This window comes from Phocoena phocoena, chromosome 6, assembly GCF_963924675.1.
Source record: "Phocoena phocoena chromosome 6, mPhoPho1.1, whole genome shotgun sequence".
Taxonomy (NCBI): domain Eukaryota; kingdom Metazoa; phylum Chordata; class Mammalia; order Artiodactyla; family Phocoenidae; genus Phocoena; species Phocoena phocoena.
The window spans coordinates 60,136,098-60,159,194 of record NC_089224.1 but is presented as its reverse complement, the minus strand read 5'-3'; the positions used below and the strand labels follow the sequence as shown (position 1 = coordinate 60,159,194).

Genomic DNA, 23,097 nt, shown 5'->3' with positions numbered 1-23,097 from the left:
TGATTTCTTCAGTGATCTCTTGGTTTTTTAGTAGTGTATTGTTTGGCCTCCATGTGTTTGTATTTTGTACAGTTTTTTTTCCTGTAGTTAATATCTAGTTTCATAGTGTTGTGGTCAGAAAAGATACTTGATACCATTTCAGTTTTCTTAAATTTACCAAGGCTTGACTTGTGACCCAAGATATGATCTATCCTGGAGAATGTTCCATGAGCACTTGAGAAAAAAGTGTATTCTGTTGTTTCTGGATGGAATATTGTCCTCTAAATATGAAGTCCATCTTGTTTAATGTGTCATTTAAAGCTTGTGTTTCCTTGTTTACATTTTGGATGATCTGTCCATTGGTGAAAGTGGGGTGTTAAGTCCCCTACTATGAATGTGTTACTGTGCATTTCCCCTTTTATGGCTGTTAGCATTTGCCTTATGTACTGAGGTGCTCCTATGTTGGGTGCATAAATATTTACAATTGTTATATCTTCTTCTTGGATTGCCCCCTTGATCATTCTGTAGTGTCCTTCTTTGTCTCTTCTAATAGTCTTTATTTTAAAGTCTATTTTGTCTGATATGAGAATTGCTACTCCAGCTTTCTTTTGATTTCCATTTGCATGGAATATCTTTTTCCATCCCCTCACTTTCTATCTGTATGTGTCCCTACGTCTGAAGTGGGTCTCCTATAGACAGCATCTATACAGGTCTTGGTTTTGTATCCATTCAGCCAGTCTATCTTTTAGATGGAGCATTTAATCCATTTATATTTAAGGTAATTATCGATATGTATGTTTCTATTACCTTTTTCTTAATTGTTTTGGTTTTGTTATTGTAGGTCTTTTCCTTCTCTTGTGTTTCCTGCCTAGAGAAGTTCCTTTAGCATTTGTTGTAAAGCTGGTTTGGTGGTGCTGGATTCTCTTAGCTTTTGCCTGTCTGTAAAGGTTTTTATTTCTCCGTCAAATCTGAATGAGATTCTTGCTGGTTAGAGTAATCTTGGTTGTAGGTTTTTCCCTTTCATCACTTTAAATATGTTCTGCCATTCCCTTTAGGCTTGCAGGGTTTCTGCTGAAAGATCAGCTGTTAAGCTTAGTGGGATTCCCTTGTATGTTATTTGTTGTTTTTCCCTTACTGCTTTTAATATTTTTTCTTTGTATTTAATTTTTGATAGTTTGATTAATATGTGTCTTGGCATGTTTCTCCTTGGCATTTATCCTGTATGGGTCTCTCTGTGCTTCCTGGACTTGATTAACTATTGCCTTTCCCATATTAGGGAAGTTTTCAACTATAATCTCTTCAAATATTTTCTTAGTCCCTTTCTTTTTCTCTTCTTCTGGGACCCCTATAAGTCAAATGTTGGTGTGTTTAATGTCATCCCAGAAGTCTCTGAGACTGTGCTCAAATATTTTCATTCTTTTTTTCTTTATTCTGCTCTGCATTAGTTATTTCCACTATTTTATCTTCCAGGTTACTTATCCATTCTTCTGCCTCAGTTATTCTGCTGTTGATTCCTTCTAGAGAATTTTTAATTTCATTTATTGTGCTGTTCATCATTCTCTGTTTTCTCTTTAGTTTTTCTAGGTCCTTGTTAAGCGTTTCTTGTATTTTCTCCATTCTATTTCCAAGATTTTGGATCATCTTTACTACCATTACTCTGAATTCTTTTTGAGGTTGAGTGCTTATTACCTCATTTGTTTGGTCTGGTGGGTTTTTACCTTTCTGCTTCATCTGCTGCATACTTCTGTCTTCTCATTTTGCTTAACTTACTGTGTTTGGGGTCTCCTTTTCGCAGGCTGCATGTTCATAGTTCCCGTTGTTTTTGGTGTCTGCCCCCAGTGGGTAAGGTTTGTTCAGTGGCTTGTGTAGGCTTCCTGGTGACGGGACTGGTACCTGTGTTCTGGTGGGTGGGGCTGGACCTAGTCTTTCTGGTGGGCAGAGGTGTATCTGGTGGTGTGTTTTGGTGTGTCTGTGAACTTATTATGATTTTAGGCAGCCTCTCTGCTAATGGGTGGGGTTGTGTTCCTGTCTTGCTAGTTGTTTGGCATGGGACATTGAGCACTGGAGCTTGCTGGTTGTTGGGTGGAGCTGGGTCTTAGCATTGGGACAGAGATCTCTGGGAGAGCTCTTGCCAATTGATATTACTTGAGGCTGAGATGTCTCTGGTGGTCCTATGTCCTGAACTCAGCTCTTCCACATCAGAGGCTCAGGCCTGACACCCGGCTGGGGCACCAAGATCATTTTGGGAACTCTGAGGTCTTCTGCCAGCCTTCAGTAGGTGTTTTGTAGGAGTTGTTCCACATGTAGGTGTATGTTTGATGTACTTGTGGGGAGGAAGGTGATCTCACGTCTTACTCCTCCACCATCATGAAGGTCCCCCCGATTCTTTTTTAATATAGGTGTTTACAGCTATAATTTTCCCTCTATCCTCTGGTTTTGCTGCATCCCAGAAGTTTTGATATGTTGTGTTTTTGTTTTCAGTTGTCTCAGTGCTTTTTTCAATTTCTTTGATCCATGGTTTCTTCAGGGTGTGTTACTTAATTTCCACATATTTGTGAATTTTCCAGTTTTCCTTCTGTTATGATTTCTACTTTCATTCCATTGTTATCAGAGAAGATATTTTGGATGATTTAATTCTTTTTAAATGTGTTGAGATTTTTTTTGTGACTTAACATATGGCCTACCCTGGGAAATATTCCATGAGAAATGTATGTTTCTCAAACATACATTTGAGAAAAAAATGTATGTTTTGCTATTTTGTGGTCGTGTTCTGAATATGTCTGTTACATCTAGTTGATTTATAGTAATATAAATCCTCTATTTCTGTATAGTTTTTCTGTCCTTTATTAGGAATGGGGTATTGAACTCTCCAACTGTTATTGTTGAACTGTCTGTTTCTCCTTTCAGTTTTCAATTTTTAGTCCATATATTTTGGGGCTCATTTGTTAGATATGTATATGTTTATAATTGCTGTATCTTCTTGAAGGATTGAGAATTTCATCTATACATAATGCTCTTCTTTTTTAACGGTTCTTGACTTAAAATCTATTTTGCCTGATATTAGTATAGCCATCCCAGCATTCTTTTGCCTGCTCTTTGCATGGGTTATCTTTTTCTGTGCTTTCCCTTTCAACTTAAAATGTCTTTAGATTTAAAATGAGTCTCTGGTGGACAGCATATAGTTGGGTCATTTTCTATTTTTTAACCCATTCTACCAATCTCTGCCTTTAATTGGATAGTTTTATTCATTTATGTTTGTAGTAATTCCTGGTAATGAAGGCTACTTTCTGCTATTTTGCTCTGTCTTTTATATGTCTCAGATGTTTTTTACTCCTTGGTTCCTCCATTATTACTTTCCTTTGTGTTTAATTTTTTTATTATAACATTTTGATTCCTTTCTCATTTTCCTTTCTGTGTATTTTTTAGTTATTTTCTTAGGGGTCACCCTAAGGATTTTAATTAATCTCTTGAAGTATGATAATCTATTTTTAATTAATACCACCTTAGCTTCAATAGTATGCAGAAACTGCTTACATACACCTCTGTCCCACCTCCTTTTTGTTGTTGTTTTACAAATTACATCCTTATATATTACATGCCCGTTAACATAGTTTTGTAATTATTGGTTTATGCATTTTTATATTAGAGCATTAAGGGTTAAAAGAGGAATTACCACTTAAAAAATACAGTAATATTGGCTTTTGTATTTATATATAGATATCTTCATAACAGTTTTAAATTTTTTTCTCATGACTTTGAGTTACTGTCTGATATGTTATCATTTCCACCTGAAGAATACTTTTTAGCATTTCTTGTGGGGCAGGTCTATTAGCAGTGAACTCACTCAGCTTTTGTTTATCTGAGAATGTCTTCATTTCTGCTTCATCTTTAAAGGATTATTTTGCCAGATGTAAAAGTCTTGTTTGACATTTTTCTCTTTGAGCCCTTTAATTATATCATCCAGTTTCCTCATGACCTCAGTGGTTGCTGATGAGAAATTGGCTGTGAGTCTTACTGAGACTGCCTAATTGAGGATTCCTTGTATGTAATGAATCATTTGTCTCTTGCTGTTTTCCAGATTCTCTTTATCTTTGGCTTTCGGTGGTTTGATTTTAATGTGTCTCAGTGTGCATCACGTTGCATTTATCATCTTGGAACTCACTGAGCTTCTTAGATTTGTGGGATTTGTGGTTCTCATCAAACTTGGGGAGTTTGGAGCCATTATTTCTTCGATATTCTTTCTGTCATTTTCTCTACTTTCTCTCCCTCTGGAACTCCCATAATGTATATGTTGATACACTTGAAGGTATCCTACAGGTGTGTTAGTTTTCTCCATTTTTTTCCTTTCTATTTTCTTTTTCCCCCCTGCTCTTCCAAGTAGGTAGTTTCAATTGACTTGAATCAGAATCAGTTAGCTGATTCTTCTGTTTAAACATGCTTTTGAACCCCTCTAGTGAATTTTCAGTTTCAGTTATTGTATTTTTTTGCTCCAGATTTTCTCTTTTTATACTGTTCATGTCTTAGTTGATTACATCCTTCTCCTGGTTTCCTTCAGTTCTTTGTCCATGGTTTCCTTTAGCATTTTTGAGCACACTGAAGGCAGCAAATTAAAGTCATTTTCTAGTAAAACCTACGTCTCTGTTCCTCAAGGTAGTTTCTCTTAATTTCTTCTGTGTATGGGAATTCTTTCCTCTTTCTTTGCTTGCTTCATAATTTTTGATTGAATATTCAACAAGTTGGATCTTTCAAATCTATAATGTAGTAACTGGAAATTTGAGTCTTCTCTCTTCTGTGTTTTTTGTTGCTTGCTTTAGGTGGCAGTTGTTTGTTTACTGACTTTTCGAAACTATATTTATAAAGTCTGTATTCTTTGTCATGTTTAATTCTGAAGTCTCTGTTCCTTTAGCTTGTGGTCAGGTTTTATTATCAGAGATTTCTTTGAATTCCAAGAACCAAAAGAAAAGAAATGAGGACCAAAAATTCTCCCAGTCTTTGCAGATTGGCTCTCTGTTTGATCATTTCTTCAGTGTTTATTCAGTCTGTGTACAACTTTGCCTTAGCCTTTTCTTTCTGCTTGTGCTGAGACTGAAGATCAGCCTGAGGTGAAAGCTTTAAGGGTCTTCTCTTAACTGTCCTTCCTCGGGCATCAATATGGCTTTCCTCTTCTCCAGTATATAAAGGTGGTTTTCAATGCTTTAATTCCTCAAAGAAACTTTCTCCCTATCATTTTCTCTTTAGCTTTCAGCATGTCTGTTTTTGGCCTCAACTTTAGAACTTTTGCCCCAGGTGGCAGCACATTGGTCATTTGCCTTACAACATTTTGGAGGAATTACCTCTATGAAGCTGCTTTTCTGCTCTGAGAAAGTTCCAAATTTGGTGAAACATAGGTATATTCTTGCAACAATTCTTCTGTCAGTTTCCAGTCAGGTCAAAAGAGACAAAAATCAGTTCCTTGAGATTAAGGTTGGCTCTCTTCACTCCAGAGCCATGAACCAGAGTTTCACATTGGGAATACCAGCTGCCATCTCTAAGCCCTTCATGAGCAGAGAGGAACGTAGAAATGCTGCCAATTTTTCCTACCATTTTAAAATTGTCTTTTTCCTCACTCAACAATTGCTTGATTGTTGCATATCTTTGACTGTTTTCCAGAGTTCTCATGAAGTTGATTCTGACAGTTTTTACTCAGTTTTTCTTGTTGCTGTATAGGGATATTCCATTTTCACTGATGTCACTCTTCCTTTACTTCTGTAATCATGGTTTATTCTAGTTCTTTGATCATATTTATAATGACTGCTTTGAAGATTTTGTTAAATCTCACATCTGGGTCTTCTCACAGGCAGTGTTTGTTGCCTTCCTTTTTTCTTGCCCAAGGATTACACTTTCCTGTTTCTTTGCATATCTCATAATCTTTTTGTTAAAAACTGGACATTTTAGGTAATATAGGAGATCTAGATTCTGATTCCTTTTGGGGATTTTAAAATTATCCATCTGTTACTGATTTTTTTGTTTGTTTAATTTTCTATGGTCATAGTGTATACTCTGTATAATTTCAATCCTTTGAAATTTTTTGAGACTTTCATTGTTACTTAGGTTATCAACTGTCTTGTTTAATATTTCACATGCATTTAAAAATGGTGTGTATTCTGCACTTGCTAGGTGTAGTGTTCTCTAAATTTGAATTGGTTAGTTTTTAAATTTTATGTCCTTTTATTTTTATTTTTTTGTCTTTTCTCAGTTTCTGAGAGATTTTGAATGTGTTTCTCCTTCTGGTTCTATGTTTTTTTGCTTCATGTATTTTGTAGCCATGTTATTAGCTGTACACACATTTAATATTATTGTCTTCCTGTTGAACTGACCCTCTTATCACTGTGAAGTGTTCCTTTTTATCACAACTAATGCTTCTTCCTAAAGTTTATTTCATCTGATGCTAATGTTGACTCATCACGTTTGTTTTGGTTTGTGTTTGCGTCGTATATCATTTTCTTACTTTTTAGCTTCAGCCTATCTGTGTCTCACATTTAAAGTATCTCTTGTAAATAACACAAAGGTTTTTTTAATAATCCAGACTGATAGAGTATGCATTTTAATTGGCTCATTTACATTTATGTAATATAGTCAGTAACTACTGATGTATTTGTGTTTAAATTTATTATCTTGTTTGTTTTCTGTTTATCTGTCTTCATTTTGTTTTCCTTTTCTACGTTTTTTAGGTTGATCAAGTATATTTTGTTTCTTCATCTCTTCTATTGGATTTTTTGTACTAGTTTTGGTATTTTTCTGTTGGTGGCTACCCTAGATATTATAATGTACATTTTTGGCTTATTACAGTCTTAAATTAGTATGTTATTTTTCAAACAGTTCAAGAACTTTATAACAGTTTAACTCCTTCTTTTCACATTTGGTGCTATTGATATAGTATATTTTACTTTTGTATACATCATAAACACACAGGGCACTTATATTATTATTGCTTTAAATAGTCATTGTTCTTTTATCTTTACCCTTTCCCATGTTCTTCATTTTTCCTACAGTTCCATGCTTTCATCTGTCATCATTTTCCTTCAGTTTAAAGAACTCCTTTTAATATTTCTGGTATTGCAGATCTGCTGGTGACAGATTCCTTCAGCTCTTGTTTATCTTTACTCCTCTTGAACCTCTTGATAAATTTTTTACCTCTGTTAAAGGAAACCAGAGCCAAACGAAAGTTAAAGTGGTAAAGATGGACTTTATTTAAACAACTATTGTAGTAGGGGAAGCTACTCCAGTAGAGGAGTGGGCTTAATTCTAGATACAGTCTGAACAAGTGGGAATTTATAGCCAAGGAGCAAGTAGGGTGGGGGCATTGGTGAATGGAACATTACTAGAGGAGACATCAAAGTCTGGGAATATTTTTGGCTGAACCAACCTAACAGAGGATTCTTGCTGAGCAGGCCAAGGTGAGCATCTACCACCTGGGGGATGGTAGGGGTGAAGAATTTGATCAGATATCAAAGGTGGCGAATTCTTGCTAAAAGGACTTAAGCAGGATTCCTGCTTAAACTGGATTCTACAAGGAAATACATGGTTGGGACTTGTTAGGGAGAGGGTTCAGAGGAACCTGACTAAAATTTGGTCAAGCGAAGAACCTTTGTCACCTCTCTGTACTTTTGTGTTTTCTTGTTGTCTTTACTGTCATTGCACTTAATTCCTTGAATTGTAATTCTCTAATGGCTTCTCTGTGTCATCTACTACACTGTGAGATCCTTAGAGTTAGGCACTATTTTCATTTTTGTATTTTCCATACCTATCTTGTGCATATTATAGAATAGGGACTCTTAATATTAGTGGAATGATGACTATTCTTGGTCTAGAATGATACAGAATTGAATCACAATTCTGGTAATGGCTTGAAAAACAAGAAACATTTGAACTAATTAATATTATTTTATTAATAAATAAAAATAAGAATAATTTGGACTTGGTGTGTGGGGAAAGAAAGGGAGTTAAAAATGACTTTGAGGTTTCTTTGAGGTCCAATCTATTCAATATAATGTATATCTCAAACACAGTATCACTGCCTTTTCTTCCTTCCTAAGACAGTCCAATTAACATGAACTAGTAAGAAAAACATGAAATAAGTATTAATATATAATTGCCATTTTGGAATAAGGTAGTGTGACTAAACATGACTATAAGCACTGTCTTCTGCTTTCTTTTTTTTTTTTTTTGCGGTACGCGGGCCTCTCACTGTTGTGGCCTTTCCCGTTGTGGAGCACAGGCTCCGGACGCACAGGCTCAGCAGCCATGGCTCATGGGCCCAGCTGCTCCACGGCATGTGGGATCTTCCCGGACTGGGGCACGAACCCATGTCCCCTGCATCGGCAGGTAGACTCCCAACCACTGCGCCACCAGGGAAGCCCTCTCCTCAACTTTTTAAGTGCTTAGATTGTTTCTTTAATAGTTATTTTTCTTTTGAAGTTTTAAAATTCTTGAATCCATTTTTTAAAGTAATGTAGATTTTCAAAAATTGTCCAATTGTCTACATTTTCAAATTTACTGCCAAAATTTATTCTAACACTTTTTGTCTTTATAACATATACTTGTAATTATACTTTAAAAAATTCTTAATGTTTATCTATGCCTCCTTTTTTGTTTGTTTTTTTTTTCTTGATCAGGCTGGACAAAGGCTTATTTATTTTGTTAGTAATTACAAATAATCAGATTTTATTTTGTTGGTTCTCTTTATTGAATCTTTATTCTCTGTTAACTTCTACTCTATCATGTCCTTCTTTCATCTGTCTTTGGGATTAGTCTGTTGTTTTCTAAGGCATTGAGTTAGATAATTTAGGTCATTATCTGTGATTTTCTAATATAAGCAGGTTAAAGCTACAATTTTCCCTCTTGAGTATCACTTTAGTTATATTCCATCATTTAATACATGGTATTGGTCATCATTCATTATAAGTGCTTTTTAATTTCTGTTATAATTTCTCCTATGACCTGTGAGGTATTTAGAAGTATTTGTAAATTCAAAAATGATGCAAGGATACAGTTTCAAAGTTGTTACTGAATAATGTTTTTATATATAACTAGTTGAAATTGTTACATATTTATGAGTAGACAGTTATGTTAATAACTTAAATAAAAAATTTAAATCTTCATTGTCAGTGTATCAGGTTGGTGTCATTTTGCCTACAGTGGAAAAGAATGAAAACATCAGTAGAGTAAACATACTTTCTGTGAGGCTTATGTTTACAAATATATAGGATTAAAAAATTTTTCCTTAGTATTCATTTCTGATTTAATTGAAGCGTGATTAGAAAACATGGTATGTATGATCATTCTCTGGTATTTTTGGACACTTGTTTTTAGTCTCCATATGATTGGTATTTATTTGGGTGAATGTACGTGTGAATGTTCTGTATGTGCTTGGAAATAATATGTGTTATTTACTTGTGTGACTTAGGTGTTCTGTATGTTTTTTTAAAAGTCCACTGTCCTTCAGCCTTTTGTTAATGTACCTCCTAAAATATCTTTGAAAACAATTCTTGCATTTTAAGTTGATGTTTAAAGTATTTCATTGTAAGTTTAAATAGTGCAGAGGATATAATGACCGGTATATTGTATAAAACTTGACATTTAAAAATAAAACGGTTTCACTGTTCTCTTTAAAGCATCTGATGACTCCTAAATATTTTAGTTATTTGGTACCCTCATGATTATTTAAAACACACGTAACTTTGTATCAACCTTACTGTACAGGACAACTAAAAAACTAGATAAAATATATTTTATAATGTGCTTGAAAGAATCGTAGCAATCAAATTTTAAAATATAGGGGGAAAATATATTTAATTAAGAATTCAGTTGTAAGTCGTGTTGAACGAGAAGATTTTGACTGCTACTGCATTTTGTGCTGATTTTAAGTGTTGTTGCTTCAGCCCCATTGCAGATTATAGATGTTATGTAAATGTACTTCACTATCTAATAATTTTTTTTCTGCTTCTTTCCTAGGAGTCACACCTGTGTATCATAGTATGTTTGCTTTAATGAATGAAACAGAAAGGATCTGGTATCCACCCAACCACGTCTTCCATATAGATGAATCAACCAGGCACAATGTACTCTACAGAGTCAGGTACTTTCTCCAGTAAAGTGACTAATTAACTTAATAGTAAAAGGGCAAAGTGGGAGAAATTATCAACCATATTTTTAAATTGCAAGGTCTTTAATATCAGAGACCAGAACCAATTAGCATCTAATCTTCTTCAATTAAGACTCTCTTTCCCCACTAGAGAAAGTGTTCATACATGTTCTTTAACTAGAATGCTCTGAGAATAAAGCTGTCCTGGTGAGATGCTACTTTACCACTTAAGATTATAGTTAAATTTTGAACAGGGCAAGAATGGCCTTTACTAGCAAAATCCTAAATGTTTGGAATATTGATAGTTTCCCAGGAAATTTGATGTTTTGTTCAATAATATGTAATCTCACATTTTTTCTTTTTAATAACTTTTTTTTAAGTTGAAGTGAAGGAAAGATAAGATTTTGCCAGTGATTATTTACAACCTCAAATTATGTTACTTTATTGGATAATCTTTGGTAATATGTAGTACCAATTTAGAGAAATCCAGAGGTACTTTTCCATTCAAAAGGATGAAACAAAGAAATAAGTTTGATCTCTGTTTCTTACTTATGAAATAGATCCATTCCATACAGAGTCAGTGTTGCATAGTAAAAAAGAAAATGGACTCATTCATGTTTTTAAAAAGAAAAAAGGAGACCGTAATAAACTAAGACTTAAGAGAGGCATCCTTACCATGACAAAGGATATCTGCAAAAAACATGTGGCAAATAATATTCTTAAATGGTAAAATGTTAGAAGCGTTCTCTTTAAAATCAGGAACAAGATGTATAGAAAACAACGATAGCCGTGATCACTGCTTGTATGTAGGATTTTGGTGGAGTTCCTAACCAGTATAGTAAGACAGGAAAAATAAATAAAATATTTCATAATTGAGAACAAAAAAGCAAAAAGTCATTATTTGGGGATGATATGATTGTTAACATAGAAAATATGAACAAATCTACAGGCATCAATAATAATCATTCAGCAGAAGGCTAGATTTATGTGATCAGTATGTTAAAAAATTAACTATTTCCATACACCACAAACAAACAGAAAGAGGTCACTTAAAATAATGACTAATAACAACAAAAAACATAAGGGACCTAGGATTAAATCTATTCAAAGTTATGTAAGAGTTATGCAGATTTTAAGACTTTTCAATTTGTGTTATTTAAAGAAGCAGGTAATATGCATATGTTTCACAAAATATCAGTATCTTATTAAGAATATTTTCTTTATTACTTTCTATAATTACTGTACTTTCTGCAATCAGCAAGTAGTATATCTTTTTATTTTAAAATGTTTGTAGAGCAGTGGTCTGCAGTCTTTTTCTATACGAAGCCAGATAGTAAATATTTCAGGCATTGCAGGCCATACTGTCTCTGTTGTAGTTATTCAACTCTATTATTATAGTGTGAAAGCAACCATAGACAGTAAGTAAATGAATGGCCATGACTGTGTTCCAGTAAAACTTTATAAAAATTGGTAGTGGACCAGATTGGGCCTGTGAGCCATAGTTTGCTGACCTCTTCTTAAGAATTAAAAAATATGTCCCTTATCAAATTCATGACTTTCTTGTATTTTTAAACTAAGGGGGCACATATCCATTGCTACCTATAATCAAAAGTTCCAAGGATAGTCTAACCAGAAACTACCCAAAAGGAGATTTTATATAATTAAAAAAAAATTCCACCTGCCTTTTATTCAGAGGCTATTCTTCATTTCCTTTATTACATATTTATGGGTTATTTCAAAATCAACATAAAAGAGCAACAATTATAAAACTGTGTTGGAGGGCTTATAACGTATAAAGATGTTACTTTTATGACAAATACAGAATAAAGGGAATGGAACAGAGTTTCTGTATTTTATTGAAATTAAGTTGATATGAATAAGAACTAGATTGTTTAAGTTAAAATGTCTGTTGTAATCCTCTGGGAGACTCCTATGAAAATAACTCAAAAATATATAGTAAAAGATAAAACAAGAGACTTAATGTATGTAATACACTAGAAAATATCTGTAGCAATAATGGAGGAATATATGAACAAAAAATCGAAAAAAAGCCTAATAGAAGCAAAATGACAGACATAATAAATACTTTATTAACAGTAATTGCCTTAAATGTAAACGAATTAAACACTCAGGTCAAAAGGCAGAGATTGGAGGACTGAATTAAAAAAAAACATAAATTACATGCTGTCTATAAGAGGCACACTTTGCATTCAAAAACACAACTTGAAAGTAAAGGATTGAAAAAGATAAAACAGGCTTTCAGTAACTGAAAGAGAGCTGGAGTAGCTGTATTAATATCAGACAAAATTGTCTTTAAGATATATATTGTTGCTAGAGACAGAAGAGGGACATTTTATAGTTATCAAGGAGTTAATCTGTTAGGAAACATAATAACATTTGTTTAAAATTGTTATAAGTTGGATCCAACTACAGAGCTCCAAAATAAATGAAGCAGCAATGAAAGAATTAAAGGGAAAACTAGACAATTCAACAATAATAGTTGGAGACTTCAATACGTCACTTTCAGTAAGGGACAGAACAACTAGACAGAAGATCAGCAAGGAAATAGAAGACTTGACCAACACTGTAAACCAGCTAGACATACATATATATATAGAACACTGCACCCAACCACAGCACAATACACATTCTTTTCAAGTGCATATGGAATATTCTCCAGGATAGATCATATGTTAGTCCACAAAATGAATCTCAATAAATTTACAAAGATTGAAGTCATACAAAGTATGTTCTCTGACCACAGTGGAATTAAATTAGGGATCATTAACAGAAGGAGATCTGGAAAATTCACAAATACATGGTAATTAACAACACATTTCTAAATAACTGAGGGGTCAGAGAAGAAATCACAAAGGAAAATGGAAAATACTTTGATATGACTGAAAATGAAAACAGATCATATCAAAACTTATGGTATGCAGCTAAAACAATGCTTAAAGGAAATTCATAGCTATAAGTGCCTATATTAAAAAAGAAAAAAGTTCTCAAAGCTATTAACATTCCACTTTAACAAAGTAGAAAAAGAAGAGTACATTAAATTCAAATCAAGTTGAAGGAAGGAAATAATAAAGATCAGAGTAGAAATAAATGAAATAGAGAATAGGAGGACAACAGAGAAAATCAAGAAACCAAAAGCTGGTTCTTTGAAAAGATCAACAATATCAGTAAACCTTTAGCTAAACTGACCAAGATAAAAAGAGAGAAGCTTAAATTATTAAAATCAGGAATAAAAGAGGTAACATTACTGTGACCTTACAGAAATAAAAAGGATTATAAGGAACAACTGTATGCCAACAAACTACATAACCAAATGAAATGGACAAATGTTTAGAAAGACACAAACTGTAGAACTGACAAAGCAAGAAGTAGAATGTCTGAATAGACCTTAGCAAGTAAAGAAATGGAATTCAATTAGTAATTTAAAAAAACTTTCCCGGGCTGCCCTGGTGGTTGAGAGTCCGCCTGCCAATGCAGGGGACACGGGTTCGTGCCCTGGTCCGGGAGGATCCCACATGCCGTGGAGCGGCTGGGCCCGTGAGCCATGCCTGCTGAGCCTGCACGTCCGGAGCCTGTGCTCCGCAACGGGAGAGGCCACAACAGAGAGGGGCCCGCGTACCTCAAAAAAAAACAAACAAAAAACTTTTCCACAAAGGAAAGCCCAGGCCCAAGTGGCTCTACTGGTAATTCTATTAAACTTTTAAGGAAGAGTTGATACTAGTTATTCACAAAAAGTGAAAAGGAGGGAACACTTCCTAATTCATTCTGTGAGTTCACCATTACCCTGATACCAAATCCAGACAGACATCTAAAAGAAAAGAAAGCTACAGACAAATATCCCTTATAAACATAGTTGTAAAAATCATCAAGAAAATACTAGCAAACAAAATTCAGCAATATATAAAAAGGATTAAATATTGACCAGGTGGACTTTACTCCAGGAAATACAAGGTTGCTTTAACATATGAAAATCAATCAATCAATATAATGTACCATATTAGTAGAATAAAGAATCAAATCTTATTATCATCTTAATAGAGACAGAGATAAACATTTGACAAAATCCAACATTCTATCTTGATCAAAATATTAAACATAATAAGGATGGAAGGGAACTTAGTCTGATAAAGGGCATCTGTGAAAAACCCAAAGCTAACCTTATGCTTGATAGTGAAAGGCTGAATGCTTTCTTCCAAAGATCAGGAACAAGACACAAATATCTGCTCTCACCACTTCTGTTTAACACTGTACCATAGATTCTAGCCAGGGAAAATAGGCAAGAGAAAGAAATACAGGGCATCTATATTGGAAAAGAAGTGGTAAACTCTGTTCACAGATGATATGATCTAGTATATGAAAAATCCTAAGGAATTAAGAAACAATTAGAACTAATAAATGAGCTCAGCCCAGTTACAGGATAGAAATACAAAATCAGTTGTATTTCTGTATGCTAGCAATTAGAGAAGAAATGTGAAATTAAGAAAATTCCATTTACCATTGCATAAAAGAATACTTAGGTATAAACCTGACAAAAGAAGTGCACAGTTTGTGTACTGAGAAATATAAAATATTATTGAAAGAAATTAGAGAAACACCTAAATAAATGGAAAGATAATATAGGAAGACTTAATATTGTTAAGATGGCAATGTTCCCATAATTAATCTGTATATTCAATGCAATCTCCACTGAAATTCCAGCTATCTTTATTGCAGAAATTGAAAAATTTGTCATAAAATTCATAAAAAATCAAAGGGACTTGGAATAGCCCAAACAGTCTTGAAAAAGAACAAAGTTAGAAGATTTACATTTATTTCAAAACTTCATCCACAACCACAGTAATCAAGACAGTGTGGTGCTGACTTAAGGTTAGATAATAGATTAATGGAGTAAAATTGAAAGTCCAAAAATAATCTTTCATACTATGGTAATAGACTTTAGACAAGGGTGCCAAGACAATTCATGGGGAAAGAATAGTCTTTTCAACAAATGGTGCCGGGACAACTGAATATCCACATGTAAAGTAATGAATTTAGGCAACTCACACTGTTTACAAAAAGGTAACTTAAAATGGATCATAGACCTAAATCTAAGAGCTAAAACTATAAATTCTTAGGAGAAAACAGGATCATGTGTTTGTGTACTTAAATTAGGCAGTGATTTCAATATGGCACCAAAAACCTAAGCAACAAAAGAAAAATAGGTTAATTGGGATTCATCAAAGTATATGTTTGTGCATCAAAGTATATGTTTGTGCATACTTAAATTAGGCAGTGATTTCAATATGGCACCAAAAACCTAAGCAACAAAAGAAAAATAGGTTAATTGGGATTCATCCAAGTATATGTTTGTGCATCAAAGGATACTGACAAGAATGTGAAAAGACAACCTATAGAATGGAAGAAAATGTTTGTAAATTATATATCTGACAGATGTCTTATATCCAGAATATATAAAGAACTCTTACAGTTCAGTACAGTGACAACTAACACAATTAAAATAGGGGCAACATTTTGAATAGCCCTTTCTCTAAACAAAACATACAACTGATAAATAAGCATGTGAAAAGATACTCAACATCTTTATTCATTAGAGAAATGTAAATCAAAACCACAGTGGGATACCATTTTACCCACTAGGATGGCAAGCATTAAAAAGATGGACGATAACACATTGTTATAAATTTGTCAAATTAGGGACTTCCCTGGTGGTCCAGTGGTTAAGACTCCATGTTGCCAATGCAGGGGCCACGGGTTCAATCCCTGGTTGTGGAACTAAGATCCCACGTGCTGCGCGATGTGGCCAAAAGATTAAAAAAAGAATTGTCAAATTACCTCTTATTAAGTGGAACATAGGGTGCCAGATGGTGAGCCACATTTCAACAACAGACTACAAGAGGAATTGAAGTAGAAAAAAGTTTATTACTCACAGGTTCTTGAGGAAGTACCCGCATGCCTTAAGGGGTCACATGGAGAGGTCAAGGCACAGTGCAGATAGAGAGAGTCAGGACCTGGAGCACGTGCCTTTATTAGGGTTTAAGTGTAGAGTGCCTTGAGGTTCCTGGACTAAGGCCAGACTGGTCAATTCAAAAGAGTTGGGTTTTGGTAAGCCACGCAGGGATCTTATTGAAGAGGTGCATAGGACTAGACACTGGGAGGCAGGGATGACTGTTGATCACAGAGGCTGTTGGGGAAGTCGTATAAGGAACTTACATTTGCTTGTGACTCTGCAAGTTGTTCTCTAGGGCATGCGTTTGTGTGGGAGCTAATGTCAGTTTAAGGTCACTACAGGACTCTTGACGAAACAAAATGAATGCTGAGTCAGCAGCACCATAGAGTAACTTAGCTAAACTCTCCACCCAAGTGTTGGCAAGGATGTGACCTATTGGGACACTCATACATTGTTAGAAGTATAAAATAGCGCTGCTTTGAAAGACAGTTTGGCTACTCCTTTAAAAGATAAACATAGAATTATCATATGATTCAGCAGTGCCACCCTAGGTATATATGCAAGAGAAATGAAAACATACTTCCACAGGAAAGAAAACTTGTATATGATTATTCATAGCAACATTATACACAATAGCAAAAAGATGGAAACAAACCAAATGGCCATGAAGTCATGAATGGTTAAGCAAAATGTGGTATATCCATACAATGGGAATTTAATTGGGCAATAAAAAGAAATGAAGTACTGATACTGCTATAAATGTGGATGATCCTTGAAAACATTATGCTAAGTAAAAGAAGGTAGAAAAAGCCACATATTATATGATTGCATTTATATAAAATATCCAGAATAGACAAATTTATAGAGGTAGACTAGTGGTAACTTAGGGCTGAGGAGTAGATAAGGGTGGCTTGGGTAGGGAATTTCTTTTATGGAAGATAAAGATGTTCTAAAGTTAGGTTGTGGTGATGTCTGTACAGTGCTTTGAATATACTAAAAACATTGAATTGTATACTTTAAATGAGTGAACTTTATGTGAATTATATCTCAGTAGAGCTGTAAATAAAAAAAGCAATATAGAATTTTTTTGTTTCTCTGAAGGACAAGTTTGTAACCTCCATTTTTTTAAACTGAAGTATAGTCGATTTACAATGTCGTGTTAGTTACTTGTGTACAGTAAAGTGATTCAGTTATACATATTTATATATATTCCTTTTTCATATTCTTTTCCATTATAGCTTATTACAGGATATTGAATATCCCTGTGCTATATAGTAGGACCTTGTTTATTCATTCTATATATAATAGTTTGCATCTGCTAACCCCAAACTCACAATCCAACCCTCCCCCACTCCCCTTCCCCTTTGGTGACCACAAGTCTGTTCTCTATGTCTGTGAGTCTGTTTCTGTTTCACAGATAAGTTCATTTGTGTCATATTTTAGATTCCACAGATAAGTGATATCATATGGTATTTGTCTTTCTCTTTCTGACTGGCTTTGCTTAATATGATAATCTCTAGGTCTGTCTGTGTAGCTGCAAATGGCATTATTTCACTCTTTTTTATGTAATCTCTGTTTCTTTAAAGAAGAAGCAATTATTTGTTTTCACACCAAATTAGCATTTTCAGATTCCTCTACTGATGTTCCTAGAATTACATTAAAAATTTTTTTTTGAATTTTATTTTATTTTTTTAATATAGCAGTTCCTTATTAATTATCTATTTTATACATATTAGTGTATATATGTCATTCCCAATCTCCCAATTCATCCCACCACTACCACCCCCCTGCTTTCCCCCCTGGTGTCCATACTAAAATTTTTTTTGTTAATGTTTTATTTCTACATTTCTCTATTTTCTATTATTTGCTTCTATGTTCTGTTCATGGAAGAAGGCAGAATATGGATTTTAAACTTATGTTTCTTGTATTTTCTGGCTGTATTATTACCATGGCTTTACCCATATTTCCTTTTGTCCTCACTTTGTATTTAACACTGTTAGTTGTGTTTTCTGATTATGGGATAATACCTTTTGGTAGATCGGAAGTGGTTATATATATACAGTATGTTTATATTAGAACTGTTGGAGGCTGACTGATTGTTTTAATTGTCTTGTAGATTTTACTTTCCTTACTGGTATTGTAATGGCAGCAACAGAACCTATAGGCATGGAATATCTCGAGGTGCTGAAGCTCCTCTTCTTGATGACTTTGTCATGTCTTACCTTTTTGCTCAGGTATGTACATGTGTTAAATGATAAATATCTGGCCATGTAAATGTATCTCTTAATCAGAAAAATATTCACATATGGGAAAATTGATGTTCTGTCTGCATAGCAGGTGCAGAAAGGTAACAAAATTGAGTCTTTTATCACTAATTTTTAATCCCATGGTTTATGGATAATAGAATCTATCTTATAAAGATTCCTAGAATTGCCCCTTTTGAATTTTCTTTTTATTTTAGTGCTTTAGATCATTTTAAGGATTTCACAAGTTTAGACTGAGTTTTACAACATGATTCATGTAGACCTAAGTGGCTGGAATATAGGACAGTGAAATTTCTTTAGAGAAAAAATTTTTTTAATTCCTAAACAATTTCGGACTTAATTAGTGGATTGTAAAATGTGAAGAAAGTAAGTAATTGCATAAAAAGTGAACTACAGTAGTTTGTGTAGCCCCTCATAGGAGGGTGGCTGGTTGTTGATACTTAGTCTGAGAACTGTGTTCCAGTTGTTTATTAATATTGTTAAATTTTTGTGGTGTTTTTGAACATTTTTAAATGCTTTTATCTATTGCCTTGATTAGTGCTTTTGTGTAAAGATACATTCTTGATATCCCCAAGGTATCAGATCAAGGAGTTCTAAATCAGATCTGCTAATATCATGGGAAATAACCTCACAGATCCTCATAGCTCACATTTCTAACATGTGTAGTAGGGCTAGTTCAGTTTGTGAGCAACAAATTGAAAAATATTTCTCTTTTGCAATATGAGAGCAACCAACTTTTTTGTGTGTGAGGGGGTAAAATATACTTAATAAAATTTACTATTTTAACCATTTTTTTTTTTTTGCGGTACACGGGCCTCTCACTGTTGTGGCCTCTCCCATTCCGGAGCACAGGCTCCAGACGCGCAGGCTCAGTGGCCATGGCTCACGGGCCCAGCCGCTCCGCGGCATGTGGGATCTTCCCGGACCAGGGCACGAACCCGTGTCCCCTGCATCGGCAGGCAGACTCTCAACCACTGCGCCACCAGGGAAGCCCTATTTTAACCATTTTTAAGTGGTTAAATCAGTGACATTAATTCAGTACTTTCATTTTTTTTTTTTCTTTTTATTTCGGTACGCGTGCCTCTCACTGTTGTGGCCTCTCCCGTTGTGGAGCACAGGCTCCAGATGTGCAGGCTCAGCGGCCATGGCTCATGGGCCCAGCCGCTCCACGGCATATGGGATCTTCCCAGACTGGGGCACGAACCCGTGTCCCCTGCATCGGCAGGCGGACTCTCAGCCACTGCGCCACCAGGGAAGCCCAGTACCTTCATATTGTTCTGCACCCATTACCACCATCCATCTCCAGAACATTTTTCATCTTCCTAAATTGAAACTTTATACCCATTAAAAATAACTCCTCATTCCCCTCTCCTCCTGATCCCTGGCAGCCACCTTTCTACTTTCTGTCTCTATGAATTTGCTTATTCCAGGTAGCTCATATAAGTGGAATTATACAGTATTTACTCTTTTGCGACTGGCTTATTTCTCTTACCATAATGTCTTCAGGATTCAACCATGTTGTAGCATGTGTCAGAATCTCCTTCCTTTTTAAGGCTGAATAATATTCCATTGTATGTACCACATTTTGTTTACCCATTCATCTCTTGTTGGATAGTTGGGTTGCTTCTACCTTTTGGCTCTTATGAATAATACTGCAATGAACATGGGTGTACAGATATCTCTCTGAGCTCTTACTTTCAATTCTTTTGGATATCTATCCAGAAGTGGGATTACTAGATGATATGGTAGTTGTATTTTTAATTTTTTTGAGGAACTGCCATACTGTTTTCCATAGCAGCAGCACCGTTTTACATTATTACCAGCAGCACACAGCATTCCACATCCTCACCAACATTTACTTTCTGCTTTTCTGATGATGGCCATTCTGATAGGTGTGAAGTGGTATCTCGTTGTGGGTTTTTTTTTGTTGTTTTGTTTCTTTGTTTTTTTGTTTTTTTTTTTGCGGTATGCAGGCCTCTCACTGTTGTGGCCTCTCCTGTTGCGGAGCACAGGCTCCGGACGTGCAGGCTCAGTGGCCATGGCTCACGGGCCCAGTCGCTCCACGGTATGTGGGATCTTCCCGGACCGGGGCACGAACCTGTGTGCCCTGCATCGGCAGGCAGACTCTCAACCACTGCGCCACCAGGGAAGCCCTGCATGTATCTTTTTGAATTATAGTTTTTTCCAGATATATGCCAGGAGTGGGATTGCTGGATCATATGGCAACTCTATTTTTAGTTTTGAGGTGCCTCCATACTGTTCTCCATAGTGGCTGCACCAACTTACATTCCCTCCAATAGTGTAGGAGGGTTCCCTTTTCTCCACATCCTCTCCAGCATTTGTTATTCGTAGACTTTTTAATGATAGCTATTCTGACAAGTGTGAGGTGGTATCTCGTAGTTTCGATTTGCATTTCTCTCACAATTAATGATGTGGAACATCTGTTCCTGTGCCTGTTGGCTATCTGTATGTCTTCTTTGGAGAAATGTCTATTTATATCTTCTGCCCATTTTTCAATTAGGTTATTTGTTTTGTTGTTATTGAATTGTATGAGCTATTTGTATATTTTGGAAATTAAGCCCTTGTTTGTCACATCATTTGCAGGTATTTTCTCCCATTCTGTAGATTGTCTTTTCATTGTGTTATGGTTTCCTTTGCTATGTAAAAGCTTGTAAGTTTGGACTAGGTCCCAGTTGTTCGGTTTTGCTTTTATTTCTATTGCCTTGGTAAACAGACCATTGGTATGATTTATGTCAGAGAATGTTTTGCCTATGTTCTCTTCTAGGAGTTTTCTGGTATCATGTCTTATATTTAAGTCTTTAAGCCATTTTGAGTTTATTTGTGTATGCAGTGAGGGTGTCTTCTAATTTCATTGATTTACATGCAGCAGTCCAACTTTCCCAACACCACTTGCTGAAGAGACTTTTTTCCATTGTATATTCTTGTCTCCTTTGTTGAAGATTAATTGACTGTAGGTGTGTGGGTTTACTTCTGGGCTCTATATTCTGTTCCACTGATCCATATGTCTGTTTTTGTACCAGTACCACACTGTTTTGATTACTGTAGCTTTTAATATTGTCTGAAGTCTGGGAGGGTTATGCCTCCTGCTTTGCTCTTTTTCCTCAGGATTGCTCTGGCAATTCTGGGTCTTTTATGGTTTCATACAAATTTTAGGATTATTTGGGAATTCCCTGGTGGTCTAGTGGTTAGGACTTGGCACTTTCACTGCTGGGGCCCAGGTTCAATCCCTGGTCAGGAACTAAGAATCCTGCAGGCTGCATGGCACAGCCAAAACTAAAATATAAAAATTAGGATTATTAGTTCTAGTTCTGTGAAAATTGTCATGGGTAATTTGAAGGGATTGCATTAAATCTGTAGATTTCTTTGGGTAGTATGGCCATTTTAACAATATTAATTCTTCCAATCCAAGAGCATGGGATATCTTTGTATTTCTTTGAATCATCTTCAGTTTCCTTTATTAATGTTTTATAGTTTTCAGCATATAAGTCTTTCACCTCCTTGATCAGCTTTATTCCTAATTATTTTATTTTTTTGGATGTGGTTTTAAAAGGGATGTTTTTTTAACGTTCCTTTTCTGATATTTCATTTTTAGTGTAAAGAAATGCAACCATTCTGTACGTTAATTTTTTATTCTGCTACCTTGCTGAATTCGTTTATCAGTTCTAGTAGTTTTTGTGTGGAGTCTTTAGGGTTTTCTGCATCTAGTGTCATGTTACCTGCATATAATGACAGTTTTATGTTTTGAGGTAATTTTTGTACGGTGTAAGGTAAGGGTCCATCTTCATTGTTCTGCATGTGGATATCCAGTTTTTTCAGCACCATTTGTTGAAAAGACTATCCTTTCTCTGTTGAATGGTCTTGTTGCTCTTGTCAAAAACCATTTGAAAACCAACCAACTTTTTACAGCTTCCTTTGTTTCAGTAGTCATTAAGAAAAGAGAGAGGGCTTCCCTGGTGGCTCAGTGGTTGGGAGTCTGCCTGCCGATGCAGGGGACATGGGTTCGTGCCCCGGTCCGGGAGGATCCCACATGCCGCGGAGCGGCTGGGCCCGTGAGCCATGGCCGCTGAGCCTGTGCGTCCGGAGCCTGAGCTCTGCAACAGGAGAGGCCACGGCGGTGAGAGGCCCGTGTACCGCATTTAAAAAAAAAAAAAGAAAAGAGACAGGCCTCTGAGAATAGTGTACTATGAAGTTATGACTTTATACTGCTTTTAGAATTATATTATTTCATCTATTCTGCAGATCTGGTTTATTTTGATGGAATGCTAGTTAAGCTCCATTAATAAGGCAAGTTTTCAAACTATTCATTGATCTACTTTACCCTAATATTAGTACTATGACATCTCATACTTTTTTTTTTTTAACATCTTTATTGGAGTATAATTGCTTTACAATGCTGTGTTAGTTTCTGCTTTATAACAAAGTGAATCAGTTATACATATACATATGTTCCCATATCTCTTCCCTCTTGTGTCTCCCTCCCTCCCACCCTCCCTATCCCACCCCTCCAGGCGGTCACAAAGCACTGAGCCGATATCCCTGTGCCATGCGGCTACTTCCCACTAGCTATCTACTTTACGTTTGTTAGTGTGTATATGTCCATGACTCTTTCTCGCCCTGTCACAGCTCACCCTTCCCCCTCCCCATATCCTCAAGTCCGTTCTCCAGTAGGTCTGTGTCTTTATTCCTGTCTTACCCCTAGGTTCTTCATGACATTTCTTTTTTATTCTTAAATTCCATATATATGT

The 23,097-nt window shown here is 35.4% G+C and overlaps 1 protein-coding gene across 1 annotated transcript in view; it reads left to right on the top strand.

The window, feature by feature from the left end:
- JAK2 (Janus kinase 2) overlaps positions 1 to 23,097 on the top strand; it is a 116,619-nt gene that overhangs the window by 35,401 nt on the left and 58,121 nt on the right. Inside the window, exons 4-5 of the mRNA XM_065879133.1 lie at positions 9,973 to 10,096; positions 18,184 to 18,301. Coding sequence (XP_065735205.1) covers positions 9,973 to 10,096; positions 18,184 to 18,301 — 242 coding nt within the window. The remainder of the gene's footprint in view (positions 1 to 9,972; positions 10,097 to 18,183; positions 18,302 to 23,097) is intronic.